The 18790-nt window shown below is 38.7% G+C and overlaps 1 protein-coding gene across 1 annotated transcript in view; it reads right to left on the reverse strand.

Annotated features, from left to right (window-relative positions):
• Window positions 1-1399: 1399 nt before the first annotated feature.
• The window catches only part of LOC124776629, a 455847-nt gene continuing 438456 nt past the window's right edge, over window positions 1400-18790 (reverse strand). Inside the window, exon 3 of the mRNA XM_047251717.1 lies at window positions 1400-4650. Within this exon, the coding sequence (XP_047107673.1) occupies window positions 4438-4650 (213 nt within the window). The 3' untranslated portion in view covers window positions 1400-4437. The remainder of the gene's footprint in view (window positions 4651-18790) is intronic.

Here is an 18790-nt window from a genome sequence, read left to right on the forward strand (position 1 = left end):
TAGTAAGCGCGAAAGCGTCATGGAAGTGATCAGATAACACTAGTGTGGTGTGGTTTAATGGTAAAATTCCTAGAGCATACGCCCCTATAAGAGCCAACAAATATATTACTTCCTCCTACGTATATCTTCTGGCAAGACCACGAAGGTAAAACTAGAGACGTTCGAGCTCACATGAAGGCTTACCAGCAATCGTTCTTATCGTGACCCATTGCCCACTAAAACATGAAAATGGGGAAGTGACACAGGTAGACAAATCAACCTCCGCCACACACCGTAAAGTGGCTTGTCGAATATATGGATGTAGATGTAGAGAACAATTGCTGAAATTTTTCGGATTTTTAATGCCATGTACCGCTGATGTTTTGTAGTGAAGACGTCTATTTATTAAGCAAGAAACTTGCTTATTACTGCATAAATCATTGCATTAAATAAATGATAAATAATTACCCTTTTATGTACATTAAAACTGAAATGGTAGCCATGCTGAAATTGAAATAAGCTCTGCTTTTATGAGAAAACGTGAAGTTGTATCCTTTCTGTGAGGTTTAGTACAGGGTATTATCAACTCATAGAGACCTTGTTAAATCCTGCATGTGTGTACCACATCGTACAGTCCTGCTTGGAGGTGCTGTGATGAATGAATGGGCCAAAGCTGCCGTGCTGGAAGAAGTTAGTTACAATGTGTGCAGTTTCTGGTGGATTGAACTATCTGGCCAAAACTGTTTTTCCACTGCTAATATGAGCAGGTGTGCCCTCATAACATCTTCTCAGTGACATTGGTTGTATTGTTACAATGCCACTGTTGCTATCAAAAAGATCCACTTATAAGTATAATTCCCAGAAATATTCACAAAGAGCCACTCTTATATCAAAATATTATTTCAATATTTAGTTTGTTGGTAATAATAATAATAATAATGTCCATCTTTTATATCCCTTAAGTATTATCATTACATAAATTCTGTTTGCCTTTTTTTTTGCTGTAAGTAAGTTCAGTTTAAAGTATTTCCTGTTTTGAGTGTACCTCAAATAGTCTTTTAATTTGATTTTTTATACATAACTTCTAAGTATTTCAGAATATTCCTCCCAATTGTACATTATTTTACATACTCACTATTTTCAATAGAATGTCTATTGTTGTGCAGATGATCATATTTTCTGGTTTTCATGATTTTTTCAACATAATTCTGATACATATGCAGCAATTTGTTTACTCAACTGTATGACAGGTACAAAGTGATTACTTTCACTGCATTAGTCATTGTCACTAACTTTTTCATTTATTTTTGTCTATCAGTAAATCCAATCTACCTTCATTCATACTACATAATCTCATTTCAGTGCTGATAAAATTTGTATTGTTAGCATTTGCCTCTTTCAGTTATGTCTTTTTATGGTGCATTAATATACTCTTACTCTACTAACACTAAAGTCATTTGAATTGGTTCAAAATGTAGAATTTAAACATTTATTTGTCACTCATTCTTTTAATAAGTTCAAAATTTTTCTTCACATAACTGTACATATAACATGCCATATTATCTCCAACAGTAGTTCAGTTAAATTGCATTTATACATTTCAGTTAGATGTAGAATTATATAGTTTAATTCATTACACTGCTAAGTAATAAAATATCATGCAACAACAAACACAATATTCAATAATTAAGTGATATAACATTAATAATTACATGAAACAGAAAAAAAACATCGTGTGTGGATGTGTTTGGAGTGAATGAGTGAGTGAGGAGGGAGGGGGAGAGAGGGAGGGAGAGAGAGAGAGAGAGAGAGAGAGAATGTACATACACACACAAGGCTCAGGACATCGATTGAACTACATGTCAGGAATTAATTTGGCATTATTGCAATTTAGTGGAACTGTCACTAAGGAATCTGAATGGAAGAAACAACATGTGTGCAGTATTTCCAAGAGGAATATAGTGAACTAAAAACCACAAGTCCACAAATATTTATGAAAAACAGAATCAGTGTGTGGCACACTTACATAATGAAGGAAAAAAGTGCTTGCTGTTAGAAAGAAATGTTACATACTACATTGTAACTATTTGTGGGGAATTACAGATATGTTATAAATGATAACTGACGTACTATGTATATAGTGGAATGATTTGTAGTTGCAGTGTGCTTGTCACAGAAAAGTGAGACATGAGTAGACATGAGAAAGAAACTTTAAAGTGAACAAACAATCTTTCTGTTTCATGTAGCCAGTAGTGTTATTAATGTCATGATCTAACTGAAACAGCATATTTAAATTGTTTGCATATAATTTTCAATAATGTACTGTATCATAATATTAAAATATATTACTTTAATAAGTACTTCATCTACAGTCTGTTAGACTATTAACTACTAAACACATTGTTTAAAAAAGAACTTGTATGTTTGCCCTGATACTCATACTGCTTCCTTGCATACAAATTCCTCAAATACACATTAAAACATATTTAGCTCAAGAATGTCCATCGAAAATTTTTGAAAACTTACAATACATTCAATTTACTCTTATAACTACCATCATTGACATATGTCATTTTGTTTTACTTCATGTAGCTCATGTCATAGAACTGTTTGATATATTTTAATAGCACTTTTTGATGTACTATTCAAGTCCAAGAAATGGCCAACTGAATTGGTAAAATGGTTTGATCCATTTATTATTAGTCACTGACACGTCCATACATAAGCATGTTAGAAAATAAAAGCTCTTGTATCTAGCCAGAGACAGCCACATAGTGGTTAAAGACTTAAATGAGTGATCAATCATGTGTGATATTTTTGCACACACCACATAACTTCTTTAAGTAATATTGCATAAATCTGATAATGGATAATAAAATTTTATAAAAATGATGATACACAGTTTTACTTTATAATAAAGCTGTGCTACCACATACAATTTCATAAAATATAGTTTTTTCATAATTTACTTCTGTCATTGCAAAAATGGACTTCCTAATTTTTTAAATTCTGTGTTGTGCTTCACAGTCAGTCTTCCAATACAGTCTTTTGCCACAAAAATTGGACATAATATTTAAAAGTTCAAAACCTATATAATTTCAGGCAAATTTCAATATTTGTGTCGTACATCTTTCAGTTAAGTATGTAAAATGAACTCTTTTCTATTTAACTAACATTAAAGTCCCAGAATGCTCATTATCTATGCAGAACTCTGTAATTTTTCTGAAAAATCATTTCTTTCTGAAGTGACAATGACCTCTGTTGTTTCTATTTTATATTTCCGTTAAGAGATTTCTCAGTGTTAAAAGTGGCCTGTTACTACAACGTAAATCGGTAAATGAAATACATGTTGCTCCAACACATTATTTTATGAAAGTAATCGTTATAAGCACTTTTTAGTGAACACTGCACAAAGATTATTAATTTCCTGTGATGTTGTAATAAGTATTTTGCATTTGTCTGTATCTTCGAAATGTTCATATACATTTGCTGTTGAAAATTCAGAGAACTAACGATGATTCTTTGCAGATGTGACTATATATAGTCCACAAGCAGGCTGATTATGTGAAGCAAGGCAAATGTAAGACCAGTGGCTCAGCTTATAAAATACGTTTTATCAAAGCCAGTAGTCCAGAGATGAATAATATCCCCCTCCACCAAACCCATCACCACGTAACATCCCATACGCTCTGGACCATGAGCCATTGGTCATTCTTACTTAGGGAGTGTCAGTCAGAGATGACTACGTATAGGAACTAGAAAACTTGGAAGATGTTCGGTTTTTATGAAATTGTTACCACAAAACATACGTTTATCACTGAAACTTACATATTTTTCACTTATGTAATTGTTATTTCATGTAACATAATTACAACAAAATAAATTGCTTTGCACCATTCTCTTGTAGCACAAGGAAATAGCATCTTGTTAAAATAGTCTTTCAGACTGAAATCCCAAACAGGTGGAAAAACAGCTCACCATAAACAAGAACTACAAAAAATGTATGTAGATTTTCTAATGCCCATGCTGACAAGCTATCATCATCTGGAAGAGATTATTTATCTGTTACTTCTTCACATGTTAACAGATTTAAATATATATGTACACAATATAACTCGAATGATAAAATTATATCTTGTCCTCACAATTTAACACAGAAGTACATGAAGTTCATTTCATGCTTGTAGGTACGGTAACCTACAAACTTTCACTGGTCGTCTGTTCATCCAGACTTCATCACAATGTTGCCACAAAATCACTGGTAGTTAGTATGTTAGTAACTTACTGTGTTACGAAAAATTACACTTAACAAAACAGATGCTATTCTGTGAATCAAGTTGGTCGCTCCGTTCATTTCGGAAGCGATTGTATAATAGATGTATAATACACCTCGATCATAAGTGTGGAAACTATTATACATGGAACACATTAGAACACGTGACTGTGACATTACAAACTTCAAAGCATCAGTTTGTGATATGAAGCAGGTTTCTTGGCTTTGGCAATTACATACAATGATTGAGGTTTTCCATTTCCTGGAAAGTATTTGTGGAAGACTGCTTTCTTGCGTGACATTTTGGGTGCATAGAAACTGAAAGATGGCTTCTTGTGATGGTGGTAGTGATGGCCGTGATGGTCATTGGGATGCTTGTGCGGCGATACGTAGAAAACCTACAGACAAACAATTAAAAAAATGAGCCTCGAACTTGGATGATAATTTACAAAACTGCTAAAGTAGTTAATAGTTTTTAGTAAACACACACACACACACACACACACACATACAAACACACACACAAACGCGCGCACACGCATGCACATGCACACACGTTACAGGGCCAAAAGACACCAGACATACAGCGTTTCCTGCATTGTTCACGATGTTCAGCATTAGCTTGTTTTAAATATCTTTCACATCAGTTGCTTCAAAAAACTCTTAATTCCCTACATTTAAGTTTTTCTAGGAGAATTTCCCATCTAGTTCCCAATTATTCTGACTCTGTGAGAGGGCAATACAGAAACTGTCATAGACTTTTATTTTTTCGTTGTCTGATAAGCATATACAGTCCTTCCTTTATCACATCACTACAACAGAAATTCTCGTTACTATCACCGCAAAACGCTTAATGTGCATTACATCTTACTTTATCCTTTGTAAATAATTTTCTTTAGTATAGAAGGGACTCGGAAACGATTCTCAGAAGACTAAAGCTAACATTTATAGACAACTAATAATGTACTTCGCAAACAGTAACAACTTTTTCCTTGATTTGCAACTCATCCAGTATCCTGTAACAAACGATTACGCTCCTTTACCACCACATCTTTTCCATTAATTAAATACCCCCACCTAAAAAAGTCTACCAGTATTTTTCTTTCCTGGAACTCACTGGTGCCATCATATTCTCTCCCTTGTATCTTTGTCAAGTTAAATTAATGTTTTCTACAGTACCAGTAACTATTTTAACTATTTTTGTCTTAAATTTAATACTAATCTTTATATATATATATATATATAGATATATATATATCCCTTTTAGTTTATGTTCCCACAAATTTTGAAATCGTCTTTGTTATTACAAATATCACAACTTTTCCTCTGAGGTATTATTATTGTGCTTGAAATGACTGGTGGTATACAACAACGTGCGATATTCCACATCTCTGTTATGGTTCTGCCAGTTCAGTATATTTATTTAATTTCAACATCTACCTTAGTATATGTTATTGTTTTGAACTGTGATATCAGTAATTCACGAATTGTATTTAAATTTATGAGGAACACATGTCAGACGATTCGAAAATGTGCTGTCTATTAATACTGTTAGATGCCACTCGATTTACTGTTGGTCATTTTCCATCGTACTTTGAAGCTTACAATTTTCTTATGGCTGGCTGTTCAGCGAAATCCAGCAGTGTTCTTAATCCATTGGTTTTTGAAACTGGATCGCTCGTGATCTTGAATTCTGTTCGTATCAGACTTTTACAGCCAGTTGTGTCCTGTACCATCTGTAGAATATTGCAGACATACCGACAGCTACTGCTGAAAACCTCCTGGTCTCTTTTGACATACTTCAGGTAATTTTTGTTGCAGTCATTTGCTGTTGTATTATCAGCAGTACAAATACCTCAGAATTTTGCAATAACTACTCGGAAGTCTACGGTATTAGTGTTCTGTGTTGCTTTTTCTTGGTGGACTTCCTCAGGATGTGGCCATTGCATAGGTCTGGCCATCTTTAGATTAATTCTCTGTCTGTCACTAAAACGTGTTTGTGATTGAGATACAGTGAAGCTGAACTTTTTTTATTAAGTGATGTAACTGTCTTGAATTTTATTTCAAGGGAAAAAACTCTCAGTCTGATTATTTAACTTTGATTTTGATTGTTGAGATCCACAAGATCTCTTTCATTCATAAACCCCAGTCACAATGCTCCTTCAATTGATAGAGTTCGATATTTCTTAAGAGATTTTTCGTAACCGGTAAGCAGTTGTATTGCAGTTGCGAAGTGTAAGTAAATACACAAGTTGACTATACTAAATGAATAACCTAATACTGGGACAGTGTACATATTAATGACTCTGACCATACTGTTCATTTTCAGGTTGGTCATCTGGGTCTTCCAAAAACGCTGTTTGAACATCTCAGTCATTAGTCCTTCATCCGAGTTTGTCTAGCCTAGTAAATTCCGAAATACTTGAGTGTCACCTGCCAGCATCGTCATAACGGATTTATCGTTTTAGAGCTTGCACAGAAACACCTTCAACTCTCTTTCAGCAATACTGAGCCTGTACATATTGAGGCCCAACTCCATCTTGATGCCTGCAGAAAAAATTTAAACGACGTTTAACAAACTGTCTAGCTACTGATATTCTGCCGCATGCAAGTTGATATCATTCTAAGCATGGTGGCTCGGAGTGTATACTTTTTCACTGCCAGTTTGTTTGCATTGTTCTTCTTCTTCTTATTATTATTATTATTCACGTTTGGACCTTACCTGACCACGTGATGTATCATAGGGCATCTTCAGAGTTTTGCTTTAGCTATCCTTTGAACCCACATTACTTTCATTCTCTCAGAATGGGCCCTTTTAAAGCTAGTCAGAAGAAATTATTCAAGTGTTCTTATATTTTCTGTTCGGCCAGCTGTCGAATCATGAATGTTCTCATCAACTTTTTCTGTGTTTGATATATCAAGTTCTGATATTCCTACTTCTTCCATGTCGTATTTTATTGCACACTTTCATTTTATAGCTTCAGTTTTACGTTTGCTGAGACTTTCGTAGGTCTAACAATCTGTCTAATTCCAGTTTTTTAATAGGCCCAAGGAATTTTAGTTTTCGTTTATCTCATATGCGAATAAGTGTTAGTGTACTTAGTCTGTATAGTTCTCCATTGGTTTAATTTGGACCTAAACTTTTCCCAATAGCTCTTCGGTCTCTCTTTCGGATTTCTTCAACGTATCTCTTTCCGTCAGAAATGATTGTTTCAGCCCCACAAAGATACTCTAGTTTGATTACTGTGTTGTTGTGTCACAGTTGTGTGTATTTTGCGATGCGTTTTTCGTTATAAATATCCTTTGTAAGTTTGAAAGCTGTTTTTATTTTGTAGCAATGAATTTCATAATTTGTATGATCTACGCCAGTCTCCTGAGTGGTTTCCGAGCGAGGTGGGGTTAGCACTCTGGACTCGCATTATGGAGGACGACGGTTCAGACCCGCGTCCTGCCATCCTGCTTTAGGTTTTCCGTGATTTCCCTATATCGCTTCAGGAAAACATTGGGATGGTTCCTTTGAAATGGCACGACCTATTTCCTTCCTCACCCTTCCCTAATTTGAGCTTGTGCTCCGTCTCTAATGAAATCGTTTTTCTCTAATGGTATTTGGAGTCCTGTTCTTTCTGCTGTTTCCTTAAGAGTTCGTGCTGTTTGAGTGTCCTGACACAGACTCGCCAGGTCGTTCCCAAAAGCCAGGCAGTATATTCCAAAATCAATTTTTTCAAATTTAAGTTTTAAGCTTCAGCTTTAGTTTTAGTCATTATTGGATTAATTTTCTAAAACATATCTAAGACACGTTCAATCTGCTGTTACCTGGGATTTTTTCCCCACAATTGTGATATCTGGTGTAATGTGTATCAGCATTCGATCTGTCTGAAGTCAGAAGTCCCAAGTAATCTGGTATTTTCGTTTTCCACAACTTCTTCTGGCTTGGGGTCGCACCAGTTCTTCGCTGCTTCAGTTGGTAATTTTGGCGCAAGTTCCAGTGGATAATTCGTGCCATGTCACCGTGCCTCTGCTTGTAACATGTCTGAGCAATATTTTTGCAACAGCACAAGACTCGATCAATTGTTTCACCAGTTCCTTATAGAGTCTGCACTTTGGATCTTTTGCTGATTTCTCATAAATCTGACAAGGGTTTTACACATACAAACATCGCAGCTTCTTAAGGAATGGTAATTATTTTGACGTGATACATAGCAATAAAACGATATTAACAGAATCTAAAAGAATTGATACAAGATTTGGATAAATTCAATGGTATTTGCAATAACAGTACAGACTTAGAACAAATAGTACTAATAATACTAGCGACCTACTGCAATAACTACTGCTGATAGTATCGAGAGCAACAGTAAAAGTAGAAGCTACAAAATATGTTTATGTATGTGCAAAAGTGAGATTTTACGGCATGGTGAGTTCCCAGAGAAAGAAAATCAGACTGCTCCAGCTGAGGGCTCTGGAGAGTGTAGAAGGTCTGGTGTGAAAGTTGAATAGTTTGCTACAATGAGGTAAAGGGTGTGTACAGAACGAAGGACAGTATTATTTTCTTTTTTAAATAACTGTGCCGTAAGTTTTCTTTTGAAGCTGGAGGTGTTATTTGTTTCTCATAATGCGGGAGATCATTCCGAGTCGGGTTGCTGCTACATAAAAATACTTCGAAGGTGGCTGGAGTGGGATAGAAGGATATTACTCTGACAAGATCGAGTGTTTCTGCTATGTTATTTTGAGAAGAATATTAAGGTCGAGGAGAGAGCAGACGGACTGTACCCGTTGGTAAGACGGCGAAGAAGACTGACTCCGTCTGCACATAGCTAGGATAGCTAGGGATTGTTGTTGTTGTTGTCGTTGTGTTGTCGTCTTCAGTCGGAGGACTTATTTGACGCAGCTCTCCACTCTAGTCTATCGTGTGCAAGCCTCGTCATCTCTGAATAAGACATAGAACAAACTTATTGTCGTCATACCTTGTGCGATGAGTTTCTTCTTGCATACGAGTAGGGTCCGTTCCCTTACCAAACCCTACGTTGCGTATTACGATATGTTGAACTTTCTGTCACGTATCTTACAAAACATTCTGGTTACCTAACATACTTTGTTCCTGATCGAGTCCCGTTAATCGGTACCCGATAACCGTGGTCCAGCAGTATGTGAAGGACCTTGTATCCTCTTGCGTAATTGTAGTGCTGGAAAGAGAACTCACGTCGTCTGCCAATGCTGCCACGAAACTCTGAAAGTTTCCTATAATAACTGTTATATTTAAGAAAACGCTTTTACAAGCAAATCAGTTCGTTGATATTCTATAAATGGATCGATAGACCGTTCACATACTCAGATCTCCGATCTACATCACAGAGAGTTTTCAATTCGAGTACTCTTTCATAATTTACACGACAGCCATTCAATTGTTTCTCTTCCTCTTTAGATTTTTGTCTTTACAACGCCCTTTGCTCTGAGACTAGCAAAGCACAGCCGAGCCACCAATCCAAAACACAGTTTGCAGATAAGGACGCCGTACTGCCAGTATGTCTTCTGAATATCGTGGATGTGATTCTCTGTATCTCCACTGGTGCACCTCTCGGACGAAAATGTGAGAACCGGGGAAGGTGTCCCAACTTAATTATTAGATAAATATCATGATTGTATCACACGAACGTCTAGTCAGAAGTGTCCTATCAACCGACATCTCTGTTGGTCAAGTCGTGCCATTAATTTATTTTCTCCCAGCTCGATTCATTCAGAAAGGACGTCGTAACACTTTAACTTGTATTTGATGTCAACTAACGCTTTTCTAGCCATTGCCATTACCGGTCTGCATTTTATACCCTATCTGATTCGAGCATCACCAATTATTTTGCCATGCAGATAGCAGAAGTCATCTGCTGCTTTCAGTGTCTTATTTCCTAATCCCGTCAACATAGCCTGATTTAATTCGACTACATTCCATTGCTCTTCTTTGCTAATGTTCACCTTATAATCTCTTTTCAAGACACGATCCATTCCGTTCAACTGCTCTTCCAAGTCTTTTGCCGTCTGTGAGAGAATTACAATGTCATCTGCAAATCTCAAAGTTTTTCTCCTTCCCGAAATTTAATTGCCTTTAGAAACTCCTCCTCGCTCAATGTATAGATTGAATAACATCGAGGATAGGCTACAGCCCTGTCGCACTCGCTTCTCAATCACTGCTTCCCCTTTCATGCCCTTCGAGTCTTATAACTGCAGTCTGGTTTCTATACACGTTGTAAATAACGCTTATTTTAGCCTACTGCCTTCAAATTATCAGACCCAGCCAACACAGTCAGAAGCTTTCGCTAAATTTACAAAGGCTATAAACACAGGTTGAGCTTTCTTCCGGCTGTCTTCTAAGATGTAGAGCCAGCACTGCCTCGCGTGATACCACACTTCTCCGGAATCCAAACTGACTTTCCTCAAGGTCGGTTCCTAGCAGATTTTCCAATCTTCTGGAAACAACTCTTGTCAGTATTTTGCAACCACAAGTTGTTAAACTGATGGTTGGGCTATATTCACGGTTTCTTTCCAGTTGGAATTATTACGTTCTTCCTTTACGTATGAGGGTATTTTCCCTTAGGCATACTGCACAATATGTGGACAAGTTTTGTCACGGTTGGCTCTTCCAAGTTTCTCAGTAATTTCCGAACCGGACGGTGTTCGATCGCGTCTACACCCAGCGTTTTGAGCGGTTGGAAAAGGACACTGTAAGATAAATAACCGTAGTTTTAACTCTGGTAAACAAAAGTCTAGCCACATTACAAGGTAGGATAACTACGATGTGTGATGAAATAACCAATATTACGCCAGGTGACAAATCCACACTCATCAAAGGAGTGCAGACAATGGTTTGATTCTGGAGCGCCTGCACCATTACGCAAGGAACGTTTGGGAGCCCATGAAAACCTTTGTATTCTGAAGAGGGAATTTAAGAGGAAGTATTTCCAACCATAAATACTCACTGCCTCTGCAAAGTTCGTAATAAACAAGTGATAAACTTTTTGAACAGCAACAACACCCTATAGCAGCCATCCAAGGAAGAAGATACGCTGATGAACTCACAATATATAGTGAAAACTATCCAATTCTTAAAGGTAAATCGGCAGTTATACTTTCCAACTTAAATCCCAGAATTTTAGGAACAGCCTTTGGAATTCATAAAAGTATAATCCGCAATGTTATTGATTTTGAGTCCTTCAGTGATAGAATGTTCTCACAATCAAATGTAAGAATAGGTGTTACTCAATATTCAGCTGCATTGCAGCAAGAAATGAAGATAACAATAAGAAATAAGAAAAAGTAAAAATCTTCTGGGAAGATATAAAAAACAAGCTGTCGAAAGTTCAGAAGAACAGAATAATAGTCGTGACTGTCGACGACAATGTCCAACTGGAAAGAAAATCATTTCGAAAGGTTACTGGAAATTATTTGCCTCGCAAGAGAACTAGAACAAATGGCTCAAGGTTAGTAGACATATGCAGCTCATTCAAAGTTAAAATAATGACAGCAACTTCAAAAAACGATACTAGATTACTAGCCAACTGAGGCCCATATCAGATGTATCTCAAAACATAAAATCAAAACACAAACCAGTACGGACGAATAAGAGAATTAATATCATCACTTTGAAGCAAAAGGAATGTGATATTCAAAAGATGGCGTAGGAAGTGCGTAATGACGCCAACAACTTTACAGGAACGATTAAACAGCTTGCATTTGAAATAGTTCCAGAGAACAAGCAAAGTCTCAGTTCGAATACAACAAATTTACTTGAAACGGGAAAGCTACCGACCACGAATAAGCACTGTTTCAGAAAGCATCGAGTGTGCAAAACTCAGCTTTCCCTTTTGTAACATGACATATTGCGAACTATGGATGGAGGGCAATAGGCAGATTCGATATTTCTAGATTTCCGGAAAGCGTTTGACACGTTACCCCACTAAACACTGTTAACGAAGGTACGAGCGTACGGGGTAAGTCCTAAATATGTGAGTGACTCGAAGTAATAGAACCAAGTTCGTTTCCTCGACGGCGAGTGACCATCAGAGACAACGGTAACATCAGGAGTGTTCCAGGAAAGTGTGACAGGACCGCTGTTACGTTTTGTATACATAAATGATCTGACGGCCTGGGTGGGCAGCAATCTGCGCTGTTTGCTGCTGATGCTACGGTGTATAGGAAGGTGTCGTCATTGACTGATTGTATGAAGATAAAATTTCAAGTTGGCGTGATGAAAGGCAACTAGCCCTAACTGTACAAAAATATGAGTTAAAGCAGATGAGTGAGAAAAACAAAGTAATGTTCAAGTACAGCATTAATAAAATGCTGCTTGACAGAGTCATTTCATTTAAATATCAGGGGTTATCATTGGAAAGCGATACGAAATGGAACGAGCATGTCAGAACTTCAGTAGGGAGGGCGAATGGTCGACTTCGGTTTATTGGGAGACTTTGGGAAAGTGTGGTTTATCTCTAAAGGAGACCGCATACAGGACACTAGTGCGACCTGTTCCTGAGAACTGCTGGAGCGTTTGGGATCAGCACCAGGTCGGATTGAAATAAGACATCGAGGCAATCCAGAGGTGGGCTGCTAGATTTGTCACCGGTAGGTTCGAACAACGCGAAAGAATTACGAAGATGCTTCGAGAACTCAGGTGTGAATCACTGGAGGGAAGACGACATTCTTTTCGCGGAACAGTCTTGAGAAAAAATGGAGAACCGGGATTTGAAGATGACAGCAGAATACTTCTGCTGCCGCCAACGTACATTTCGCGTAAGGACCACGAAGATAAGAGAATTAGGAGTTTTGCGGAGGCATGTAGATAGTTGTTTTTCCCTCGTTACGTTTGCGAGTGGCACAGAAAAGGAAATGACTAGTAGTGATACAGCGTACCTTCTGCCAGGCACCATAGGTGGCTACCGGAGTATATATGTATTTGTTGATGTAATTGTAAAAAAAAAAAAAGCGGTAGAGAGAGGGAGAGAGAGAGAGAGAGAGAGAGAGAGAAGAAAAACAGAAATGGTAGAGTAACAAGACTTAAGCAGAACTTAGACAAAAAAAGAAGTTAGGAACTATTGGTGTAACGGAGAAACAAGCAGTAAATGGAAAGTCTGTCAGTTTGAAAAGAAGGAAGCAGATGAAATTATTAGGGCACATAAGAGATGCTTTAGAAAGAAGAAAACAAACTACAGAAGAACATTTAAAAATATTACCCAAGAGACTAAAGAAAAACATTCAAGAACTGCATGTCTGGGTATGATAGATACTGCTTACAGGAAAATTAAAGACACCTTCCGAGAACAGAGAACCACTTGTATGAATATCAAGAGCTCAAATGGAAAACCAGTTCTAAGAAAAGAAGGGAAAGCAGAATGGTGGAAGAAGTATATAGAGGGTCTATACAAGGTCGATGTACTTGAGGGCAATATTATGTAAACAGAAGAGGAAGTAGATGAAGATGAAATGGGAGATATGATACTGCAGGAAAAATTTGACAGAGCACTGAAAGACCTAAGTCGAAACAAGGCCGCGGGAGTAGACGACATTTCATCAGAACTAGAGATAGCCTCGGGAGAGCCATCCCTGACAAAACTCTACCATCTGGTGAGCAAGATGTATGAGACAGATGAAATACCTTTAGAATTCAAGAAGAATATAGTAACTCCAATCCCAAAGAAAGCAGGTGTTGACAGGTGTGAAATTATCGAACTATCAGTTTAATAAGTCACGGTTGCAAAATACTAACCGAATTCTTTACAGACGAACGGAAAAAAATTGGTAGAAGCCGACCTCGGGGAACGTCAGTTTGGAATCTGTATAAATGTTGGAACACGCGAAGCAATACTAACCCTACGACTTATCATAGAAAATAGGTTAAGGGAAGGCAAACCTACGTTCCTAGCATTTGTAGACTTAGAGAAAGCTTTTGATAATTTTGACAGGAATACTCTCTTTCAAATTCTTAAGGTGGCAGGGGTAAAATACAGGGCGCGGAAGGCTATTTACAACCTGTACAGAAATCAGATGGCAGTAATAAGAGACTAGGGGAATGAAAGGGAAGCAGTGGTTGTGAAGAGAGTGAGACAGAGTTGTAGCCTATCGCCAATGTTATTCAAACTGTATATTGAGCAAGCAGTAAAGGAAACAAAAGAACAATTTGGTGTAGAAATTAAAATTCACGGAGAAGAAATAAAAACTTTAAGGTTTGCCGATGACATGGATCGGAGGAAATCCTCTCTGGCTTCCGGCGGCTATCTGATTTGGTGAAGACTGCCAGTCTCGCTAGCGGGATGAAAGCAGAGCTCACCATCTGCAGCATCGTCGACAGGACTGACTGCGGACCTTTGGTACAGAGCCGAGTGGAGGGTCTGAATCAGAGGCTGAGACGGTTCTGCGACCGTGTGGGCTGCAGATTCCTCGACTTGCGCCATAGGGTGGTGGGGTTTCGGGTTCCGCTGGATAGGTCAGGAGTCCACTACACGCAACAAGCGGCTACACGGGTAGCAGGGGTTGTGTGGCGTGGGCTGGGCGGTTTTTTAGGTTAGATGGCCTTGGGCAAGTACAGAAAGGGCAACAGCCTCAACGGGTGCGGGGCAAAGTCAGGACATGCGGGGACCAAGCAGCAATCGGTATTGTAATTGTCAACTGTCGAAGCTGCGTTGGTAAAGTACCGGAACTTCAAGCGCTGATAGAAAGCACCGAAGCTGAAATCGTTATAGGTACAGAAAGCTGGCTTAAGCCAGAGATAAATTCAGCCGAAATTTTTACAAAGGTACAGACGGTGTTTAGAAAGGATAGATTGCATGCAACCGGTGGTGGAGTGTTCGTCGCTGTTAGTAGTAGTTTATCCTGTAGTGAAGTAGAAGTGGATAGTTCCTGTGAATTATTATGGGTGGAGGTTACACTAAACAACCGAACTAGGTTAATAATTGGCTCCTTTTACCGACCTCCCGACTCAGCAGCATTAGTGGCAGAACAACTGAGAGAAAATTTGGAATACATTTCACATAAATTTTCTCAGCATGTTATAGTCTTAGGTGGAGATTTCAATTTACCAGATATAGACTGGGACACTCAGATGTTTAGGACGGGTGGTAGGGACAGAGCATCGAGTGACATTATACTGAGTGCACTATCCGAAAATTACCTCGAGCAATTAAACAGAGAACCGACTCGTGGAGATAACATCTTGGACCTACTGATAACAAACAGACCCGAACTTTTCGACTCTGTATGTACAGAACAGGGAATCAGTGATCATAAGGCCGTTGCAGCATCCCTGAATATGGAAGTTAATAGGAATATAAAAAAAGGGAGGAAGGTTTATCTGTTTAGCAAGAGTAATAGAAGGCAGATTTCAGACTACCTAACTGATCAAAACGAAAATTTCTATTCCGACACTGAAAATGTTGAGTGTTTATGGAAAAAGTTCAAGGCAATCGTAAAATGCGTTTTAGACAGGTACGTGCCGAGTAAAACTGTGAGGGACGGGAAAAACCCACCGTGGTACAACAACAAAGTTAGGAAACTACTGCGAAAGCAAAGAGAGCTCCACTCCAAGTTTAAACGCAGCCAAAACCTCTCAGACAAACAGAAGCTAAACGATGTCAAAGTTAGCGTAAGGAGGGCTATGCGTGAAGCGTTCATTGAATTCGAAAGTAAAATTCTATGTACCGACTTGACAGAAAATCCTAGGAAGTTCTTGTCTTACGTTAAATCAGTAAGTGGCTCGAAACAGCATATCCAGACACTACGGGATGATGATGGCATTGAAACAGAGGATGACACGCGTAAAGCTGAAATACTAAACACCTTTTTCCAAAGCTGTTTCACAGAGGAAGACCGCACTGCAGTTCCTTCTCTAAATCCTCGCACAAACGAAAAAATGGCTGACATCGAAATAAGTGTCCAAGGAATAGAAAAGCAACTGGAATCACTCAATAGAGGAAAGTCCACTGGACCTGACGGGATACCAATTCGATTCTACACAGAGTACGCGAAATAACTTGCCCCCCTTCTAACAGCCGTGTACCGCAAGTCTCTAGAGGAACGGAGGGTTCCAAATGATTGGAAAAGAGCACAGATAGTCCCAGTCTTCAAGAAGGGTCGTCGAGCAGATGCGCAAAACTATAGACCTATATCTCTTACGTCGATCTCTTGTAGAATTTTAGAACATGTTTTTTGCTCGCGTATCATGTCATTTCTGGAAATCCAGAATCTACTATGTAGGAATCAACATGGATTCCGGAAACAGCGATCGTGTGAGACCCAACTCGCCTTATTTGTTCATGAGACCCAGAAAATATTAGATACAGGCTCCCAGGTAGATGCTATTTTTCTTGACTTCCGGAAGGCGTTCGATACAGTTCCGCACTGTCGCTTGATAAACAAAGTAAGAGCCTACGGAATATCAGACCAGCTGTGTGGCTGGATTGAAGAGTTTTTAGCAAACAGAACACAGCATGTTGTTATCAATGGAGAGACGTCTACAGACGTTAAAGTAACCTCTGGCGTGCCACAGGGGAGTGTTATGGGACCATTGCTTTTCACAATATATATAAATGACTTTGTAGATAGCGTTGGAAGTTCCATGCGGCTTTTCGCGGATGATGCTGTAGTATACAGAGAAGTTGCTGCATTAGAAAATTGTAGCGAAATACAGGAAGATCTGCAGCGGATAGGCACTTGGTGCAGGGAGTGGCAACTGACCCTTAACATAGACAAATGTAATGTATTGCGAATACATAGAAAGAAGGATCCTTTATTGTATGATTATATGATAGCGGAACAAACACTGGTAGCAGTTACTTCTGTAAAATATCTGGGAGTATGCGTACGGAACGATTTGAAGTGGAATGATCATATAAAATTAATTGTTGGTAAGGCGGGTACCAGGTTGAGATTCATTGGGAGAGTGCTTAGAAAATGTAGTCCATCAACAAAGGAGGTGGCTTACAAAACACTCGTTCGACCTATACTTGAGTATTGCTCATCAGTGTGGGATCCGTACCAGGTCGGGTTGACGGAGGAGATAGAAAAGATCCAAAGAAGAGCGGCGCGTTTCGTCACCGGGTTATTTGGTAACCGTGATAGCGTTACGGAGATGTTTAATAAACTCAAGTGGCAGACTCTGCAAGAGAGGCGCTCTGCATCGCGGTGTAGCTTGCTCGCCAGGTTTCGAGAGGGTGCGTTTCTGGATGAGGTATCGAATATATTGCTTCCCCCTACTTATACCTCCCGAGGAGTTCACGAATGTAAAATTAGAGAGATTAGAGCGCGCACGGAGGCTTTCAGACAGTCGTTCTTCCCGCGAACCATACGCGACTGGAACAGGAAAGGGAGGTAATGACAGTGGCACGTAAAGTGCCCTCCGCCACACACCGTTGGGTGGCTTGCGGAGTATCAATGTAGATGTAGATGTAGATGTAGACATTGTAATTCTGTCAGAGACAGCAAAGGACCTGGAAGAGCAGTTGAACGGAATGGACTGTATCTTGAAAGGAGGCTATAAGATGATTATCAACAAAAGCAAAACGAGGATAAAGGAATGTAGAAGAATTAAATCAGGTGATGCTGAGGGAATTAGATTAGGAAATGAGGTACTTAAAGTAGTAAATCAGTTTTGCTATTTGGAGAGCAAATTAACTGATGATGATCATCGAAGTAGAGACGATATAAAATATTTCTGAAGAAGAGAAATTTGTTGACATTGAGTATAGATTCAAATGTCAAAAACTCCTTTCTGAAAGTACTTGTATGGAGTGTAGCCATGTATGGAAGTGAAACATGGACAATAAATAGTTTAGACAAGAAGAGAATGGAAGCCTTCGAAATGTGCTGCTGCAGAAGAATGCTGAAGATCAGATGGGTAGCTCACGTAACTAATGAGGAGGTACTGAATCGAACTGGGGAGAAGAGGAATTTGTGGCACAACTTGACTAGAGGAAGGGATCGGTTGGCAGAACGTGTTCTGAAGCATCAAGGGATCACCAATTTAGTAATAGAGGGCAGCTTGGAGAGTAAAAATCGTAGTGGGAGACCAAGAGATGAATACACCAAGCAGATTCAGAAGGATGTAGGTTGCAGTAGTTACTTGGGGATGAAGAAGCTTGCACAGGATGGAGTAGCATGGCGAGCTGCATCAAACCAGTCTCTGAACTGAAGACTACAACAACAACAACATGTCTGGGTAGATTCAGGTATCGCAAAGCTTCAGGGTAGAAAATGGAAAACTCGCACGTAACAAAGAAGAAAGCAATAACCTAATGGCAGCGTACTTGAAAAGGTATTGAACTGTGATAACCCGACAAAAGAACTAAATTCTATTGGAATGTTCCACATGGAAAATCAAAACTACGAAGCATCGATTCAGTAAAACTTACATCAAACAATTAAAACAAAACAAAGCCAGAGGTGAAGATAGTATTGCATCAGAGAAACTAGAAGCTAATGAAGATATAGGTGTCACAATTAAAAAAGAAAAACTATAGAAGGTCTGGGTCATTGAAACCGTTCCAGAAAATTGGAACGATA

This window comes from Schistocerca piceifrons, chromosome 2 (assembly GCF_021461385.2).
Source record: "Schistocerca piceifrons isolate TAMUIC-IGC-003096 chromosome 2, iqSchPice1.1, whole genome shotgun sequence".
NCBI lineage: Eukaryota > Metazoa > Arthropoda > Insecta > Orthoptera > Acrididae > Schistocerca > Schistocerca piceifrons.